The sequence below is a fragment of the Myotis myotis genome, unplaced genomic scaffold (genome assembly GCF_014108235.1).
Source record: "Myotis myotis isolate mMyoMyo1 unplaced genomic scaffold, mMyoMyo1.p scaffold_m19_p_15, whole genome shotgun sequence".
NCBI lineage: Eukaryota > Metazoa > Chordata > Mammalia > Chiroptera > Vespertilionidae > Myotis > Myotis myotis.
In genome coordinates, this window is record NW_023416319.1 from 22,750,399 (window position 1) to 22,771,493 (window position 21,095).

The 21,095-nt window shown below is 44.0% G+C and overlaps 1 protein-coding gene across 8 annotated transcripts in view; it reads left to right on the top strand.

Moving 5' to 3' along the window:
• Positions 1-6,526: 6,526 nt before the first annotated feature.
• The window catches only part of MYOF (myoferlin), a 137,937-nt gene continuing 123,368 nt past the window's right edge, over positions 6,527-21,095 (top strand). For 3 of the 8 annotated variants that reach the window (XM_036336582.1, XM_036336580.1, XM_036336581.1), the window contains exon 1: positions 6,527-6,775. In XM_036336582.1, coding sequence (XP_036192475.1) covers positions 6,688-6,775 — 88 coding nt within the window. In that variant the 5' untranslated portion in view covers positions 6,527-6,687. The remainder of the gene's footprint in view (positions 6,776-21,095) is intronic. The other 5 variants (XM_036336576.1, XM_036336577.1, XM_036336578.1 and 2 more) reach the window with 3 other exon arrangements.

The following is a 21,095-nucleotide window of genomic DNA, read 5'->3' on the forward strand; positions in this document are numbered from 1 at the left end:
CGGGAGTTTGAATCCCGCGGCTGCGGGGCGGGGCACGTCACTGCCGGCGGGGACGCAGCCCGCAGGAAGGCGGGGCGGGGTCGCGGCTCCCCGATTGGCTGCAGCTTACCAGGGGCGGGGCTTGGAACCCGAATGCGGAAGGGGGCGGGGCTAGGGGCGGGAACGCCTCCTCCCGGCTCCGCCGCCTAGTTCTCAGGTTTTCTCTGGGTTGTTCTGAGGGCTCAGACCTCAGACTCGGTGTTTCTTTGTAAGGAGCTGATTTGTGTTTATCCGCTTTGGGGATGAAGCAAATTCCTCTGCAGTGAGATGAACCCAGGGACTGTGGACCGGAACTAACTCATTGTGGGTCCTTGGATTCCCCCAAGGAGCACAGCTTTCCAGTCTTCCCCTGGGCTGAGCCTTTATCCCGACCAGAGGCAGGGGTGGCGCAATGCGGAGTGAATAGGTGGGAGAACTGACAGGCACGCCCAGGTTGAAACCTGAGATTGCGAGGCCTGGAGGAACCTATCAGGCCTTTGTCACAGATTGCTGCCCTCGGGCTTGAGACCCATCTATTGCCAAGTCTGGGTCGTGGTTGCCGTTTTGAGAACTTTATTGCTTAAACCGAGAGGCACAGACAGTGTTTGGCTGGGCCTACCTTTCAGACCAAACACACCAGAGATTTAAAACAACGGATAAAAGGATACAGTAGCAAAACATCCTAGGAAAGCCATGAGGCACACTGGTTAAATTCTAGTTTAGGACTGAATTTAGCTCCTGCCTCTAATTATCTAGTAATCCTGAATAAGTTATCTAACCTCTCTGATCTTCAGTTTTCTGATCTGTAAAGTGATGCAAATAATATCAACCTCATAGGGTGGTTATGAGCTTTAAAGGAGAAAAATCTATGTAAAGTGCTTGGCATTTTGTAAATGTTCAATTGATGTTAACCATTATTACTCAAAAAGCAACAAACTCCTATGTTACTAAATAGAATGGATGAGAAACCATATAGAGAATTTTAAAGAATTTTATTATACGTAATGCAAGAAGATAAAGTTTGGCCCCTGCTTCCAAAGCGTTCACATTTCTGATGAAAAGGTGAAGAGAAGGATGCCTCCTGTCTGTTGGTTAGAAGTGTCAGATAGGATTGGAGTGGGAGGAGGTCGGGGCAACAGGTAAGTGAGTGTGTGAATGTTACACACTGACCAGAGATGAGAACAAGGGCAGAATTACTTTCCATAGAAATTTACAAAGATTTTTAGAAAGAAACGCACACAGAGAAATCACCTTGCTCAGCTTTGAGCCAAATGAGTAGAGAAGAGAGGGAGTGGGAGGGGCTGTGTGCAGAGGGGTGACACCGGCACCTGAGGGCCTTGTGCCTGGGCCTGCTGGGCCAGATACCCCAATTATACATCTGCTCCCCGGGTCCCTCCTTTCTGGCAGGAGCTCCCTCTGTGTGGGCAAAAAATCGACTATAATAAATCAAATAAATCCAGGTTTAAACTTGATAAGTAACCTCACAGGGTGATCTGATCATAGATTCCTAACTGAGCAGGTCATGGTGGCTAGTCACAGTGCATACATATAACTTCTTTAGTTAAAGGTTTATTTTTGCCTTAAGCAAACCCTGTCCATTGTCCTTGTGCATCTAGATGTTAATCATAAGTCATGCATAAGTCACAAGCACCTTCCAGAGCAAATAATCTTGTTAGCTATCCTGTACCTTCTTTCTCCCACCTTCATGTAATCTTCCTTATGTTCCTTCTTTAATTCTAAATGTATAAATGAAACTGCAAAACTCATTTTCCAGAGCATTTGAGATCTTCTTTCCCAACCATGTGGTCAGTTCGCTCAAATCAACTTTTATAAAAATTCTCTACAGATTTGGAAGTTTCTTAAGTCAACACATGTGACTAGGGACCCCTGAGGAAGAGGGGCAGGCACCAGAGACTCACTGGCCTGGCAGCTTGTTCAATTGTCATTATTAGACCTGGAAATCAATGTTTGCTCTTCGCAGATAGGTGCTGTGGGGCATAAAGTGGGAAGAGGTGGCAGTTTGCACAAGACCTCTCAAGCTGATAGTCCTTCGATGCTGACAGTTCACTCAGAGGAATCCTAGGACAAGATTCACAATTTATGGTCATTCGTTTACAGAGAGGAATGTAACAGCCAAGCAGGCTGGGTCTCCCCTCTCGCTGACTAATCTCTGTGGGAGAGTTCCTATTCACCTAGCCAGTCAGTGATACTCCCTGTCTTGGTTCTTGGTTCAGGGTGCATTCTATTTGGAGAGAGCGGCTCTCTGGACACTCACTGCTCTGCCTGTTTTAGCTCCTTTTAAAATTTAATTTTAAGTCTGTAGGTTTATTAAAATTGTCACTGTAAGAACATCCAAACCCATAGAAAATTTTTATAAGAGTTTATTTGAGCCAAACAGAGGGCATGCCTGGAAGCAGGATCTCAATAGACTGAGAAAACTGTTTTCCAGAATGACAGTTGGCAGTTTCTTTTATATGTTTTGAATTAAGTAGGGAATGAAGATTGGAAAGCAAGATGGGGAAATCTCTATGATCGGACTATATGATAGTTAAGATTATATGCTGCGTTGAAGGTGGTTCAGCTTCTGAGGGGTCTATAAAAGGGGGCATTTTCAAAGGTGCTTTACCCTAGATGCAAAACGAAACAAAACAAACAACGGAGTGCTTGCATAAAGCAAAGATAACCTTCTCCCAGGGAAGTTATAGGCCTGAAGCATGACTGCGCACCATGACCTGTCCTGTTAGGAATTTATGATCAGATCACCTTGTGAGATTACTTCTGGTTAGATTTATTAGAGAGTCCCTTTTCATCCACCAATGTTTTCTTTGTATTCAGAGTATTGTATACAATTCAATCATTCTGCTACCCTGCTGAAAAATGCGTCTCTACTAAGTCCCCACTGCCAGTGGGGCATGGTGTCAGGAGTGAAGAGCATGGACTCTGGACCGCCTGTGCTCAGATCCTGGCTCCACTTTGGCAAGCTGCTTGACCAAACTATGCCTCAGTTATTTCATCTGTAATATGGGGATGAAAAAATAGTACTTACTTCATAGGATAGGACAGTGGAAAAATTAAATGAGGCGAATAGCATCTGGCATGTAGTGAGCACTCAGTGGATGTTAGTTGTTGGGTTCTCTGGGCTGGTGCCTGCCTGCCTAGGGTCACTGATCGACTCTTTCACCTCACACATGATAGTTCACCAAAATCAAATGTCTTGAAGTTCCCCCACGATCACCATGTGTGTTTGTTTAACTCTATCTCAGATCACACACACATACAAAATTAACACCCAGAAATCAATATTTTTTTTTAATACACCAATAATGAACTCAGAGAAAGAGAAACTAAAAAAAAAAAAAAATCCCATTTACCATTGCACCAAAATAAATAAGATATCTAGGAATAAACTTAACTAAGGAGGTAAAAGACCTGTACTCACATCTCACACACACACACACACACCAACACACACACACCAACACACACACATGTGCACGCATCAATCCAACCATTAATACTCAGTCTAGCTGTCACCTCCTTCAGGAGCCTACCCTGCCTGCCCACCCCTGCCCTGTCTTCTTTGTCTCCTCCTACCATTATACTCACTCATTATGCTGTAACTATCTGTGAGCTTCTTGCAGAGAGGAAATGTATTTTTATCACCTTGGTAGTTAGTATTGGCCCTGGAACCAAGTAGATTTTCAATAAGTGTTTGCTGAAGAGATGCATGTGTGCATGAATGAATGAAGACCCTTACACTTATCTATCAAACATTTTGATGAGGAATTAAAAGTAAGCACAAGGCTTAAAATGATTCTAACTTTTCCTGTTTCATTTTTTCTAGCTGTATTTTAGAAAATATGTTAATACTTACTTGGAGAAGGTCAGATTCATTCCTATCTTATATTGCTCTTTCAATTATTTCAAATAATGACAATGTGATGATGCCAAATGTTATAAAATACTTTAGCACTTCCTGCCCCCCATGTAGACTTAGTCACCACCAGCCAGTTTTTTAAAGGGATGAAATTTAAATATACTATATTATTAAGTTATTTCAAAGTAGCACCTACCTCTATGTAAAACCCTATAATTAATAAGCTACTAAAACTAGTTTTTTAGTTCTCAAAAGCATTTTAGTTATCAACCAAAGTAATTCTTAAAGCAGTATTTCAGCAAACAGATCCTAACAATGGACCCTCTGTGTATGCCAGTTTGAATGTTGCTGTTAAATAATAGCTAAGATTCTGTAAAACTAGAAGTAAAATAACATATTATGAATCTGTCTTCATTTCTTTTCTGCTAAATCCTCTTTGCTACCTCAATTACTGTGTCCACATGTCTAGATTTTTTGCCACACCTCTCCTCTCCTCTCTAAATATTTCTCTTTCTCTGTCCCTTTTGCCTCAAAGCTCCAGGACAGGCCTAAGGCCACTCACTTACATTAATGCATGAGTTTACTTGACAAAATGTGAGGAATCATGAAACAACAAAGTATGAGATCTCGGCTGAGGTGAAGTTGAAAGGGAGTAGAGAAGACAATGGGTTTGAATTCTGGTTCAAGTTTTGAACTCTTTTGAGCCTAAACTTTTTCAGCTGGAGAGACGAAGCCAGGAATTCTAGCTCCCGGAGTTGTTGAAAGCAGTGCCTGATAAACACGTGAGACCTAGCATGTGGTCCCCACCAGCCAGGGCGTTCTAGCAGGTCAGAACTTTGGTTTATTCTCCGCTGAAGCCCCAGCATCCAACACATGGTACTTGCAGACTCTCAAGTGTTTATCGAACAAACATATTTGTGATGAATAAATGGCTGATCACTGTGTTGATTTACTCCTATCTCTAACTCTTACTTTTCCATAATTTTCCTAAAAGGAAATAGTTTTCCTTAAGTGTTTTTCTTACAGTGTTTGTTAGAATCTTATAGATTTACATGTAAAACCTGATTGTCTTAGTATGAATGTGGTTTCCAGGCCTCTGCAGGAGGACGGATGAGATAACTGCAGAAATGAGAGGTTGAGAAATGTGAACACTGCCCGGCTGGCGTGGCTCAGTGGTTGAGGATTGACCTATGAACCACGAGGTCACAGTTCGATTCCTGGTCAGGGCACATGCCCGGCTTGCAGGCTCAATCCCCAGTGTGGAGCGTGCAGGAAGCAGCCAATCAATGATTCTCTCTCATCATTGATGTTTCCATTTCTCCCTTCCTCCTCCCTCTCCCTTCCTTTCTGAAATCAATAAAAATAAAAAATAAAGAAATGTGAACATCCACATATCTCAAAAATGGTGTAAGAGGACCCATACTCAGGCCTGGCTGACTACTAACCCCAGGCCTTGATCACTAGGCATGCTGCCTAACATGCTCTCCAGGTGACAAAGATTCTTTGCTTGACCAAACCTTAGCCAGCTCCTGAACCTTCCCCTAGGCCCATTTGCACTTCCTTGTAAAATTTAGTTTTAGCAAGAACCCTACTAAGTCAGTTTAACCAGAACATCCCAGGCCCACACACACACCCGCCACATCTGAACACCTTCGCCACTTGATGACTTCTCATCCTCTACCATCCCCAAGGGGATTTCTAGTCACCTTGACCTGTGTTCAGCAAGAAGCCTGTTAGGTCAGTTTAGCCGGAATCCCTTCTCCCTGGTGTTTCCTTAAAGTAAATTTCCATCCACTGTCCCTCATTCTGCTTCTTACATCCCCACTTGCTTCCGCTCTATCTGGAGTTGAACCCAACCTCTCCCCTCAGCTGCAAAATTCCATCGCAGTGGTCCCTATACCTATTTCAGCAGCCCCCCTGACCTTGAATACAGTCGCTCTGACCAGGCTTTAACAAGTGTCATTGACCATATATATTTTTCTTTAACGAAGGAAAGACACTTCTCAGGTTTAGGTCCTGAGAGAGTGGAGAGCCGTTTTCTCATCTTTATTGAAGACGGTTAGCAGCATTTGATGGACCATGAACACGTAGGTGCCCAGCTCTTACCACTTAAGGATTTTTAAGGACATACTGTGGTGAATCCTTTTGGAAAGCCAAGGATCAGCCAATTCTGTAAACCCGTTATTACTGCCTCCAGATTGGGCTGGCTCGAACTAAACTCGGTTATTCCTCTGCTATACAGCAGGGGGCACCCTTTAACGGATTTTAAGCATTCTTTTCCCTATAAGTTGCTGAATGGGTGTGTTCGACAGTATGAGAGAAGACACAGCAAAAGTAAAAAAAAAAAACCAATTAAAAATGATTAAGTAACGTTTTAAAGCTTCATGAAGCTCAGAAAAGAATAAAAGCAGTGGCAGAAAACCAATTGATGTGGTTTCACGAATTGTGACTTAGAGGTCTCCTAACCTGCCCAGATTATTAGCTCTAAATCCATTACAGTTTCAGTTGTTACACATAACTATTTTTAGCTGGGGTTTGGTCCTTCTCACTTCCACATTTCCCGAATTTATAAGTGGTGCCTGGGGCACAGAGGAGGACCTGGGACTTGGATATCAGTTTACAGGAGCCTTCAGTAAACAGTCCCTCGGAGATCCACCCATCGCCTTCGCCTTCCCCTTCCCTCCCTCTGAGGTCCTCCCCAGCCTCTCTCGCTGGGCGGTGCTGCCCGGAGCGCCAGCGTCCGAGGCTGCAAACCTCGTTTGCGGAAACTTGCTTTCACCCCATTCAGAGCCATGCTTCGCGTGATTGTGGAATCTGCCACCAATATCCCTAAAACGAAATTTGGGAAACCGGATCCTATTGTTTCTGTTATTTTTAAGGGTAAGACAAAGTTTTCTTCCTTTTCTCAAGTCCTGTTTCGGAATGTTCGTGTTCTGGCTGCTATAATCTGATGACCCAATGTTAGCCAGCTGGGTCTCAAATCTCTCAGCTGTGAAAGAAACGCAAGTTCTTTCCAAGTCTGCGTTTAGGCGACTGATAAAACCAAATCTCTGGCTTTAGCTCGAGTTGGTTTACCTGGGCAGGTCAGGGGAGGGGACCGATTCCCGTGGAAGGCATTTAATTTCCCCCAGGGCTTTGCGGTTCACTGAGTGACCTCTTAATAAGGTACTTTCTGTAAGCCCTTGGAAGGAAAAAATGTATTTGTTAATCCCCAAATTTCAGGTATCAAAAAAGGTCTGTGTTGGTTCAAAGTAAGAGTACTATGCACCTTTTTTTATAGTCCGTGCCAGTGAGAAATGGGTAAAGGAGGAAAAAGTGCAGTTTAATTGTCCGAGGTACCATGACTCCGTAAAACAGCCCCTCGCAGCTTGTCACTGGCCAAGGAGGTGGGGGGAAGCTGTTATTTTGGATTAGTTTGTTTGCCCGTTATTTTGTGCCTCTTTGTAATAATTGTTCATCTCTCCAAAGTTGGGATGTTTTTTGTTTGTTCTGTAGCTCTTAGGTTGCACACAGGGGAAAGAGCCATGGCAAAGCACGCCTGCAGGTTGGGGATCTAGTTGTAGTTTGGTCTCTTTGAAGGACCTTGGGCAAGTGGCCCACTTTATCTGGATGTCAGTTTTCTTTCTGCAAAATGGGTACGGAGATTTTAGACTAGATCATCTTTAAAAGGCCCATTGTAATTCCAAAAGGTCATTATTCTGTGACATTTAATTGCAGTGGAAGGGGACAGGAGTGGCTGGTGTGACGGCACTCTCCCAGGCATTGTGAAATGATTCCGGTTTTGGCTGGATTGATGTGTCTACTAGTAAATCTGAGTTTAAGAGCTTTTATCACTTTCTGTTTGTCCACGATCGTTGGTAAGGGCAGGAGAGTGAGAGTGAGAGGGGAGGGCACAGAGAGGGAGCCTTGATGGACCCAGCTTTCCTGACCGCGCCTCGGCACCTTTCTCTCTTCCTCCAGGAACCTGACTGCTTCTCTCTTCCAGTTTCTGGCTAATCTATGCCTTTCTCTTTTCTTTTGTATATTTTATCTCCCCATTTCTCTTCTCAAACTTCTTTCTGTGAGTATAAGCAAGAAATGAAAGAAATGAAAATCAAAGTTGCCAAATGGTTGTTTTGTTTAAAGAAATTTGGGGGCCTTGGCCAGCTCAGTTGGTTAGAGCGTCGTCCTGATACGCCAACGTTGTGGGTTTGATCCCCGGTTAGAGCACATAAAAGAATCAACCAATGACTGCATAAATAAGTGGAACAACAAATCAATGTTGCGTTCTCTCTCTCTCTCTCTCTCTCTCTCTCTCAAATCAATAATAATAAAAAAACTCTTCCTCTAAAATCCTATAAAATAAAACCCTAATATGCAAATCGACCGAATGGTGGAAAGACCAGTTGCTATGACGCACACTGACCACCAGGGGACAGATGCTCAATGCAGGAGCTGCCCCCTGGTGGTCAGTGCGCTCCCATAGGGGGAGCACCACTCAGCCAGAAGCCAGGCTCACAGCTGGCGAGTGCAGTGGCAGTGGTGGGAGCCTCTCCGGCCTCCGCTGCAGGCAGGAAGTAAGGAGCAAGGAGTCCCGAACTGCGAGAGGGTGCAGGTTGGGCTGAGGGACCCCCTTCCCTGAGTGCATAAATTTTGTGCACTGAGCCTCTAGTCCAGCCATGGGCAAACTACGGCCCGTGGCTGGCCGGTTGAAATGAATAAAACTAAAAAAAAAAAAAAAGACCGTACCCTTTTATGTAATGATGTTTACTTTGAATTTATATTAGTTCACACAAACACTCCATCCATGCTTTTGTTCCGGCCCTCGGGTCCAGTTTAAGAACCCATTGTGGCCCTCGAGTCAAAAAGTTTGCCCACCCCTGGAGTCTAGTCAATAATAATAAAAAATTTGAGAGCAAAAGTTGGATTCTTAAAGGACAATGTGTCTTGAGAATCTGGTTAGTAAATATCGTGTAGTCATGTTATATCAGAGTTTATTGACTTGTATTAAGATAAAAATTTTTCCCTTGAAGCTATTACATAATAGAGACATAACCTGAAAAGTTTGTATCATTTGCCACTGATATGTAAAGACATGTAAACACATATTGGGTTCAACCTGGTGATGTCATTATTTGAAGCACATTGTATAGATTATAAAAGAATTAGAGTTTAACACTATACTAAAATTTGACTTGTTATTTTGTCAACAATTTGAAATGACTAAAAACATGTCTAAGGCTATAAACATTCAATTGAAAGTGGAAAACTTCATTTAAATTGGGAAAATATAATCTATCCAAACAATTACATTTACTACATTAACTCTAGTTTCTTTTCCAGTCTCCTTTGGTTGTACAAACCCAGTGGTAAAGTCATTCATTCATTCATTCATTCATTCATTCATTCATTCATCTGACAAGCAACCTGACAGAAAAAACAACTGTGAACTCAGAGTGGGAACATGGACTATGGCGGCTATAAACTAAATATCTGATGACCCAGTTTTAACCAGTTGGGTCTCAAATTTCTCAGCTGTGGGATGATGGGACTGATCTCCTTGAGGTTCCTTCTGGCTTTACGAGTCTATCATTTTACAGTGCCATGTATTAAATACCTGCTCTCAGCAAGCTATGCTGGTATATATGCTGACATGCTAGAGCAGATATAGTAATGAATATGACATTTTTCTTGCTTTCCATTTATTCCAGTGGTTTAAAACCCTGCTGATGGCTGACCCTTTCCACATGTGCCTTCCAATTTTGAGCACTGTGTAAAATCAGCTAACAGTAAGTTCTGGAAGAACTGAGTGTACTTACCCCTGGTCCATCAGAGGGGCCAGGGGCAAAAGCAGATGTGTTTCATGGTGTGTTGTGGGGTAGATTGGAAAGAGTAAGATGTAAAAAGTCCGAATAGAAGATCAAGGCGGCACCAAAGAAAGCCCTTGTGTTAACTGAAATGTGGAAAATTTTCCCTGTTGAATACATAAAACAGCAAGATCAAGGCCAGAAGCAGTTCTTCTCACACCTAAGATGGCAGGAAGAATGGCTGTAGTGGGCTGCTTGTGGTGATGCCGTGTAGACACTGGGTTGGGAATATGCTGCACAGACAGCCAACTGGTTTAGAGTTGACCTCAATCTTTTGGGTTCAAACCCCTCTGAGGCTGACTACTGAACTTCTCAGGACCTGGTGTGAACCAGGAGGCTACTGGAGTCCCTGTTGTGTGGATGTCATTGATATTTAGCAGCGCAGGAGTAGATTCTGAAAAGCACAAAGCTTATTTGGTTTTTCACATTCTTGGGGTGCCCTGGGTTCCCTAATGGCCTGTGAGCCAGCGGTGGCCATTCTCCCTTGAGTCCCATGCAGACAGCCAGACTGTGAAGCTGAGCCTAGAGGAGATTAGATTGGACAGAACTCTGAGGCCTCTCTCAGCTGTAAGACTTCATGATTCCCCCCAACATGACAGGTTTTTTATTTTTAAATTGAAAATAATATAATATTCAAAAATTTTCAATGAAAAATTATGTATGTATAAACACAACTGGAGCTTCTGGGTTGGTAGACATATGGAGGTGCTGGGGAAGAGGTGTGCCCAGAAAGGGCATGGAGGCTCCACACTCCTTCCCACATATCTTGCCCTATCATTTTATAATAAGCTGGTGATTTAATACACATGGCCAGGGTGACATCATGGCCAGGGTGACCTTGTGGCAGTGGGGTAACAAGTCTGCCATTAGATTAGAAGAAACCTCAAGGAGAGGAGCCTGGAATTCTGAAGGGGAGCTTCTCCCTCACACCTCTCCTGGTCATAGTACATGGAAGTGTTTCCTGCAGCATCACACCCAGTGGGAGGAGAAGAATGGAGATTTGATTCCTGGGGCTCAGGTCACAGGACACTAACACTGTTAAGCAGCTGTGAGAAGTAGATAGCCCTCTAAACCAGTGATGGCGAACCTTTTGAGCTTGGCATGTCAGCATTTTGAAAAACCCTAACTTAACTCTGGTGCCATGTCACATATAGAAATTTTTTGATATTTGCAACCATAGTAAAACAAAGACTTATATTTTTGATATTTATATATTTAAATGCCATTTAACAAAGAAAAATCTACCCCCAAAATGAGTTCGCGTGTCAGAGGTGTCATAGGTTTGCCATCACTGCTCTAAACCATCTAGAAGTTCTTCTGGGCTTTAGGTTCTTGAAACACAAGCAGCAATCATAAACTGCAAGGGCTTTTTAAAAGCATATACTTGTATACTGGCTATATATGTCTATAATAATAAAAGCATAATATGCTAATTAGACCAGACAACCCTCCAGATGACCTCCCAGATGACCACCACGCTATGATACCCACTGGCGTCAGGCCAGCCAAGGCGGATGCGATGCAATTGGTCGGGGGCTGGGCCATCGCCCCATGATCACCCCGCAGAGGGAGGCCCAGGCCACCAACCGGTGGGCTGTGGCAGGTGGAACGGGCCTCCCTCTATGAGGGAAGCCTGGGTCCCAGGTGCCAGAGGGAAGCTGGTGCCAGCAGCCAGGGGAAGGAAGGCCTACTCTTGCATGAATTTCATGCATCGGGCCTCTAGTATATATGTGTGTGTGTGTGTATATATGTATATATGTATATAAATATAAAATGCATATATACAAACATATATATCACAATAACTGATATGTAATTGTCAGTTTAAATTAAAAATGTACAAACAACAACAAAAAACTAACAGTCCAGAAGGGATTATACAACTAAAAAGTGAACATTCTCATCACCCCCCTCCTATTCTTTTTCTCTCCTGATGCTTACCACCTAAAGGTAAACACTCCGAACAGTTTGAATTATTCCTGACTTTTCGGTATAGACATGTAAGTTGTTTCAACCACTTCCTGTTACAACAGTGTTGCAACAGATTACATCCTTAGAGTGCTTACTGTGGTGAATCTTTCTGAAGTCAGATTACCTGGTGTGTGTGTGTTTCTTATCTTCTCTTGAAGATGGGTTTGCTGAACATTGCCACTAAGTTCCATTTTCCTTTTGCTCATCTCTTGCTTCCGTGTCAAATCTCTTGAAAAGATTGATGGAGAGGAAATTTTCTCAATCAATTGTGCTTTTACAATGTGGCAGCATTGCATTCGTATGAAATATCAGACTCCTAGGGAGCATTTTCTTGCAACTATAGCGATTTTCTCATTCCATCCTTATGATATTGTCCATTCGATCAGCAGAATTGTCTCTCACTTCTGGTCTTATGTCCATCTTTGCCTTGAGGACTGGCTACTGCTATTGTTCAGATGATCATCAAATAATTGTCATGTTAGCCCCGCCAGTGTGGACCAGTGGTTGAGCATTGACCTATGAACCAGGAGGTCACGGTTTGATTCCCAGTTAGGGCACATGCCTGGGTTGCAGGCTCGATCCCCAATAGGGGGTGATCAGGAGGCAGCCAATCAATGATTCTCATCATTGATGCTTCTCTCTCTCTCGTCCTCTCTGAAATCAATAAAAAAAAAAAAATAAGTTTTCATGTTATTACTTATTTTTCCAGATACCTCATTTCATTTGGACCTGTTTTTGGAGTGAAACCCTAGGTATTTCTGGACCTCCTCCCCCCTCTAATGAGCTTATCAACTTTGTAGTCTGGAGTAAACCGCTTGACCTCTTTGAAAATCTTTTTTTTCTTCTTGTGAAAAATGGGACTATGATGGCTTATCTGTGTGGGGGTCCAGAACGAGTCACCCCAAGATGTACCTCTGTGGTATGCAGATTACTTTGAGCTAAAGGCAACTTTAGCCACAGGCCCAAGAGAAACTTCTGTCTCTCCATCCCGCCTCAATTAACTAGAAGAATTTGAATTAGGGGCCTTGCCCTTAATAAGTATTATCAGAGATAACTTCTTTTGACCTACCTATATGGCAGAGCAAACTTCTTTTTACTAAAGGGCGGCTCTTCCTATCGTCCTGCCATGACCCTTTAAAGTCCCCTAGGTGCGTTAGCTCATCCCTAGCTCAGGGTGTCTTACACACCCCAGTTCCCCTTTCTGTCTCTGAACTTCTCCTGCCTGTGAGGTCTCTGATTCTCTCGTGTATGAAGGGCTCTTATACATATATATGTGTTAAATATGATTATTTTCTCTTGCTAATCTATCTCATGTCTATTTGATTAGACCAGCCGGAAGAACCTTGGGGGTCGAGGACATTTTGTTCCTCCCCCACATCTGAAAGGGAGTAGATCTGTAGAGATTCCCCTAGGCTGTGATTTATGCAATAGAGGGTTTTCTGACTATTCTTAGTAAAATCTACTTTGTTATTTGAAAATATACAGTTGAATTTTTAAAAATAACCTTTTACATAAGCAGAAAATCACCATTTAAGGATGGTGAAGTGTGAGGGGAGAAAGATCCAGTGGGTCTCATTCACCATCATCTATGAAAGCGCCTGGTGAGTGGCCCACAGGGCACCTTCATTTACCCAGGGTGCTCCATAGGACTAGTCAAAGAGATTCCCAGTGACTCAGACAATCATGTCATGTTGATTCTAGGACCACTGTGTTGTACAGGCATCTCGTTTTATTGTGCTTTGCTGTATTGCTTTACAGGTTTTGCATTTTTACAAATTAAATGCAAGATCTTCCACCAGCAAAAAGATATGACTTGCTCTCTTATGATACTCTCTTTATTGTGGTGGTCTGGGACCAAACCCAAGATATGTGTGTATTTGCAAAACACTTCAGAAGGCAAAAACGTTTAATCTACTGAGTCATCCATTCCCTTCACTTCCGGGAGAACAGAGTTTAGACACTCACCACCTAAGGAAAGTGGCCCCACCCTGTTGAAGCATGGGAACTCTCAAAGGCACATTTCTCAAAGCACATTTTACAGGCTCAGTCATTTGTAAAGCCACCGCTGCCTTACAAAAATCAATCAGTGTGGCCTGTTTTTCTTCCTCGTCCACAGCATCTCCTGTGCATGCCCTCAAGGCGAGTCCAGGGTGCTGGCACTTGTCAGCTTGGGTTTACTGGTGAGTTACTCCATCCCCATGGGATTTGGCCCTGCCAAGAGGCATGGGATTTTTATATCCTCTGCAACACCTAGCACAGGTTGAATATACATTTAATTTAAATTTAGCTTAGTTTATTTTTGTTGTCAAGGTAACATTTGTTTATAACATTATATAACTTTCAAGTGTACAACATTATAATTTGAGTTCTGTATGTACTACAATATGGGCACCATTAATGACTCAGTAAATTAAAGACTTTTGCCTTTTGAAGTGCTTTGTAAATACATGCATATCAATCCATTACCATACAATTGTGGAATATACATTTTAAATGGTGTCCAGGTCATGGGCCTCAGAGAAGCCAGAATCCTGTCAGGTAGGGAGCCATTCACTGTCTTTCCCTCAGGGACTGAGTGGCCTCATGCCTCTGCCCCTCCCTGCTCTGGCATCCACTTCCTGTCTGCACCTGGGCTGCCTTAGTGGGACCTCTCCTGCTCCCCTATAATTGGCATGGGACTTGCATGGGGCTTTGGGTTTCCATGGAGGTGACTTGGTCTTGATTATACATAGGCTACCACCTCAATGTCTCTAATTGAGGAATTGATTGTGTATATTGTTTAATTTTAGTTCATTTAAATGTGCATAGCCACATGTGCTTGTTGATGACCGTATTGGACAGCACAGAGAGCGGGAGAACAGCTACAGTGGTTAAGAGTCCAGGACTTCCTACCCCTCACAGTTGCCTAGCATCTCTATACCTCAGTTGTCTCACCTGCAAAATGGAGAGATCAATAGTCCCAGAATAAGCATGAGTAAAAAGTAAATGTGTAGAAATTGCTTTAAATGTTCAGAGCAACTTGGGTCTCCTGGAGATTCTGGGTAGGTGGACAGCCTGAGTGACAGCCACTTGCTATATACCAGCACCATAATTTATTAAATTCTTACACTATCTTACACCTGTGTGTATGATCTTATTTAATCCTCACATCATTGTTAGGAATAGGTATTATTATCATCTTTATTTTACTCATGGGGAAACTGAGGCAGAGACAGGTCAGGATTCAACTCGGGACCATCTGATTCCAGAGTCTCTGTGTATTCCCCAAGGTCATGATGGATGAAGAGATACAACCTGTGCCTAAAACAACAAAGTCAAATTATGAACGCTTCTCCCCACCCTGAATGTGTTGAGTTGTTTGGTGTGTTGGGGTCATTTGGACCCAGTTTGAAACTGGAAGAATGTGTACCAAGCACAAAAGGATTAAAAAAAGGAGAAAAGAAAGAAAACCCAGCCCTCCCGGGGTAAGTTTCCACAGGGCGAGGAAAGCCTTTATGACATGCTGTGACTCAGAAGCTGGGAGCTGACATAGCTTAGCAGTGAATTAGTTCCTCTGAATTCCACCTCAGAACCATTGTATTAGCAGTGACCAAAGCTCTAACTTATTACTGTACATGTAAAGGATTAAAAATTTAATATTTTTGGCAGGGTGAATTTTTACTTCACCTCACCTCAGCTCTATGGCTTATAACTGTTGTCAGTTTTTACATCCTAGTAGTACAAACTATAAGTTAAAAAAATATATTTTCCCTTCTCTCTCTTTCATTATTAAAAAAAAATAAAAAATTTTCCTTTTGCTTTCTTGTCTTCACTGCCTGGGCAGTTCCTGTCTCTCTCTTGCTGCTGTTTCTTCCTATTGCTTCTCTCAACCATCAATTCACTCAACAAGTATTGATCAAGAGTGCACTCTGCCAGACTGTGTGCTCAGCTCTGCGAATCAGATGAGGAACAAGACTGACCTGGCTCCTGCCCGGATGCAGCTTACAGTCTAGTGCAAGTCCTAGTTCTGAGTGAACTCCTGGAGGCATTACCATTATTTGCAGGTCACACTGAAGATGAGAGCTTACTAGCTGTGAAACACTGCTCTTGGAGCTTCACATACATGTATTCATTTAATTCTCACCAGAAAATGAAAATGTTCATTTTATGTCTGAAGAGACCAAGTGTTGGGGAGAGTGGGTTGCCCCATTCAAGGTCCCACAGCAGGTTCCAGGTGGAGCTGGGACCCACACACCCAGCTGAGGCGGTGGCACCCCTGTGTCCCTAGGCACATGCCCAAGCAGGCATCAAACCCAAAAACTGGGTATGAGCTCTTACCAGGAATCGAACCCACAACTCTTTGATGCATGGGACTATGTTCCAACCAACTGAGCCACACCAGCCAGGGCTATCCTGATTTTTTGAGATGAAGAGATGAGTCTCAGACAGGGCAAGAGAGTCCAAAGCTGGGCAGCCAGGAAGAGGCAAGGAAGGACTAGCACCCCAGTCCTGAGACTCTTGGTCCTGCACACTTTTACCCCGCTGCGTGCACAGCTGGCTTTCTTAGTGCTTGACATCTCCCTTCATTCAGTCTATGCTCCACCCTCATCCCACTAACAGCATCAGTCCGCAAACTCCCATCCCAGCACTGCCTCAAACCTGCAGCAACTGACCAGCCTAGCTCGCCAAGGAGCCCAGAGGTCAAAGCCATGCATAGCATGGGAAGGAGGGCTGAGGACAGTGAGTGAAAATTGCTGCCAATGGCAAAAATCCCATTCAGAGAGATTATTAATTATGGGATGTGGGAGTTGAGGCTTGAGCCTAATTTAGCTAAAAGTTTGTTGCCCGGGAGGGATAGGATCAAATGAGCAAGATTTTGACTCAGTTGCTTTGTGCTTATTTTCAAAGTTCTTTTCTGTATTTGCTTTTTTAGAAAAAATATATATGTGCATGTTTTTTTAAAAAATATATTTTATTGATTTTTTACAGAGAGGAAGGGAGAGAGATAGAGAGCTAGAAACATCGATGAGAGAGAAACATCGACCAGCTGCCTCCTGCACATCTCCTACTGGAGATGTGCCCGCAACCCAGGTACATGCCCTTGACTGGAATCAAACCTGGGACCTTTCAGTCTGCAGGCTGACGCTCTATCCACTGAGCCAAACCGGTTTGGGCTGTATATTTTTTGAATATTAATTTTTTATTGATTTCAGAGAGGAAGGGAAAGAGAGATAGAAACATCAATGATGAGAGAAAAATCATTGATCAGCTGATCACACCCCCTACTGGGGATTGAGCTCACAACCCAGGTCTGTCCCCTTGATTGGAATTGAATTCAGGACCCTTCAGTCCACAGGCCAATGCTCTGTCCACTGAGCCAAACCAGCTAGGCTATTTTATTTTCTCTTATACCATCTCTTGGAGATAGGGAGAGCAGAGGACCTGGATCCTCTTCACGTTGTCTGGTGGAGGCAGTTTATCATTCCAGCCAATACAGAGGAGTGTCCCCCGTGTCCTAGGCACTTTCACGCTTTCCCATTTGATGGTAGACCCAATGGTACGCTTTCCATCCCCTCTTACAGGACACTCAGGCCTTGAGCTGCCCCTTGGAAACTCTAGGAACTCTCCATCTCCTCAAGCTGGGTTTGAAGGGAATTTGCCGAATAGCGGCCTCCACCCATCGTCTAGCAAATATTGCCTCAGAAACATAGGCAGAGGCCGGAGAAGCTCAGAGGCTTAGGGACCAGAACAGCTGCATTCAAATTCTGGCTTTGTTTCTTACTAGCAGGTGGCCCTGGACAAGCGACTTAATTTTACTCAAAAGAAGGATGATAATAGTAACAAGTAACATATGCAAAGCCCCTGGAAGAGTGCCTGGCATATTAGGAGCCCTATATATGGCAGCCATTATTCCTGGGCATTAGGTACCAACATTTATTAATGAAGAAATCTAGATACAGGGAGTTGGAGTAAATGGCCCAAAGTCACTCAGCTGTAATGGTGACAATGTGGCACCCTCAGCTCAAGGAGTTGGTAAAGAGCACAGGTTTGGAAATGAAACTGACTTGGGGCTGCAGCTCAGCTCTGCTACTTAACTCCGGGGTCTTTGGCAAGACAGTTCCCATCACAGAACCCCCGTTTCCTCATCAGTCAAATGGGGATTTCTAATACCTCCCTTGTGAGGATTAGATGTGAATGTGTTTAGCATGCCACACACAGAATAGATACTCACATGCAAAATAAACGAACAAACCAAAAGGGCACAAGGCTCCGTTCTCGATTGAGGCAGCCAGTCCAGGTGCCTGGCCTACCTGGGCTTCCCCCTCCTGCAGCCCGGCAGCTGGCAGAGCTGGAGCATGACCACTCCCTGGGGCCAGCCGTTAGGAAGAAGATTCTGTATGAGTCATTCAGATCCACTCAGCTTGCCCGCAGTTCCCTCGGATTTGGTTTTGATCCAAGAGTTGTGTGCCTGAAGGGGCATCTCCAGAGGCCAGTGGGGCACTGGATGCGGAAAGCAGGGCAGGGACCCTGCCCGCCTTTCTGCCTGGGTGTTCCTGTTAATCAGAGATATCAGTGACTGCTTCAGAAATGTGCAAACACAGCCTTGCTTTGTATCACAGCTGCCTTTTGACCAAAATGCCTTTCCCCTAGAACCCGTTTGGCAACTTCTCCTGGAGCCGCAGGGCAGCCAGGTTTGGGAAATAAAAAGTCAGAGATGCTGCTTTAGCCAGCTTGACCTGGGCGGGCCACATGTCTCGAGCTCCCCCGGGTTCCTCTAAGTCAGTGGTTCTCAACCTTCCTAATGCCTCGACCCTTTAATACAGTTCCTCATGTTGTGGTGACCCCCAAACATAAAGTTATTTTCGTTGCTACTTCATAACTGTAATTTTGCTACTGTTATGGATCGTAATGTAAATATCTGATATGCAGGATGTATTTTCATTGTTACAAATTGAACATAATTAAAGCATAGTGATTAATCACAAAAACAATATGTAATTATATATGTGTTTTCCAATGGTCTTAGGCGACCCCTGTGAAAGGGTCGTTCGGCCCCTAAAGGGGTCGAGACCCACAGGTTGAGAACCGCTGCTCTAAGTCCTGAGGACAGAGGACTCTCTTGCTGGCCCTTCCCAGAGCCTCCCTGGCTCTTGTGGGAATTCTCCCAGATGCTGGTGGCTGCCAGGGAGAAGTAGACACTGCCCACATACCAGCTGCCCCAGGGGGCCTCAGAGCTCTGGAACGGAGCCAGGTGAGAGAACTGTTCCACCAGGGCTGTGCCCAGTGCCACTGAGCACTTCCTCTGGGCCCTGCCCTCCAGGAAGGGCGCCACAGCCTGGACAACCGCCTGGGTCCACAAGGGCTGCTGCCCAGGTGCTATAATAAGAAGTCCTAGCTCTTGTTGAGCTTTCTGGGCCCTGTGCTGAGCACTTGATAGTCATCCTCTAGCAACTCTAGTAATAATATGAGCTTAAGAAGTCCAATTCATTCAAATCATGGAGGGATTCCTATGCAGTGAGCACCCTGGGGAGAATAACAATATTAATAAAATACGGCTTCAGCCTTCAAGGAGTCATTATCTAGTATTAAGCTCCAACTTTGGAGACTGCTCTGTGTCTCTTTGCCAGAGTCTGGATCCCAGCTCTACCACTTCCTAGCCATATGAACGCTGGTAAATTGCTTAACCTCTCTGTGTCTTGGTTTCCTCCTTTGTAACTGCGGATGGTCATAACAGAATTCACCTCTTAGTGTTCTGTAAAGATTAAATGAGACAGTCCATGGAAGATACTGGGAACAGTGACTAGTTCATAGTACTTAATAACTGTTAACCATGCATGAGTGGGCTTCAGGGGTGGGGGTAAGGGTGGGATCTGTGAAATTCTAGGCCAAATAGTGGGTGACTTTGTGTGTATGTGTGAATATTTTTCAAAAGGAAGGGTCCGTGACCTGGGGACGCAGAGAAGATGAAGAAGTACTTCCGAATGGGAGGTCAAGTTTAGCTGCATGGCTGATCTGCTTACTTTGACTACCAAAGAGCTGAGTTACTTAGGGAAGCTTTGTAAATGGCACCTCCACGTCTCCTGGGGCCAGTTAGTAAGACATAGCAATCTAACCAATCAAGACTCAGGGGGACTTCATAAGACTCATGTACCTGGAAGAAAACTTAGGGATTATTTATTCTAAATTCACACGAGGGACTCTGAGGTCATTGGTTGAACCTTATGTCTCCCAGAGATAGCAGCTCAAAGAAATGGAGAGTTAACTGATGTGAAAGTCCAATCAGAAATGCTGGGCCAACACCTGCCCTTTTTCCTGCAGAATTGTTAAGGCTCTGTGCGATGGTGTGTCTTCGGAAATATTTAAAATGTGTTACCATGATAGCTGTTACTTCCATGAGCACCTGGCTCTCCAGAGAATAGGGTATGTGTGTATGTGTATGTGTGCGTGTATGTGTGCGTGTATGTATGCGTGTGTGTATGTGTGTGTATGTGTGTGTGTGTGTGTGTGTGAGAGAGAGAGAGAGAGAGAGAGAGAGAGAGAGAGAGAGATACTAGCATATATATAGAGAGATTTAATTTAAGGAATTAACTCATGTGATTATAGGGGGCTGGCAAGTCTGAAATTTGTGGGGCAGGCTGGTAGGCTGGAAACTCTGGCAGGATTTCTGTCAGAGGCAGGATTACAGTCTGGAGGCAGAATTCCTTCTCCAGGAAACCTCAGTTTTTGCTCTTAAGGCCTTCAACTACCAGTATTTGGACAAAGCCCATCCACATTATGGAGAATAATCTGCTTTACCTAAAAACAATCCTGTATGATAAAAGCATAGTATGCAAATTGTCCCCTCCACCAGGAATTCGTCTGGGAGTTCGACCAGGGGGTGGGGCTGGCCTGGGGAAGAGAGGGAGTACCAGGCCGGCAGCAGGCAGCCAATAGGGACCTTACCAGTGCACTGAGGCTCTAGTTGATTATAAATGTTAATCACATCTATAAAATGCCTTCATCGCAACATCTAGACCAGTGTTTGTCCAAACAACTGGCATCACAGCTTAGCCAAGTTGACACACAAAATTAGCTAATCACACTGGTCCGCTCAGCAATCCAGCCTGAGGAGTCACAGTGTCTCTTAAGCCTTTTCAGTAAGAGTCCAACACACTGTCTGGTAGATGAATAGCAAAGGAAATGGTTCCGTGCAAGAGGGAGCATGCTGGCTTGGCAAAGAGTGTTTGTTCAGTTCTCAGGGAAATGTTACTCAGAAGTTGGCATGCAGGTTAATTACTGCAACGGTGACTTTCACCAAACTGAGAGAGAAGCAGGCGTAGCTAATCAGAAACAGGAAATGCCCCAAAGAATGCATTGAGTTCTGGTCTAGGGTGTATTCTGCAATTGAATCTGTTGTTATGTTC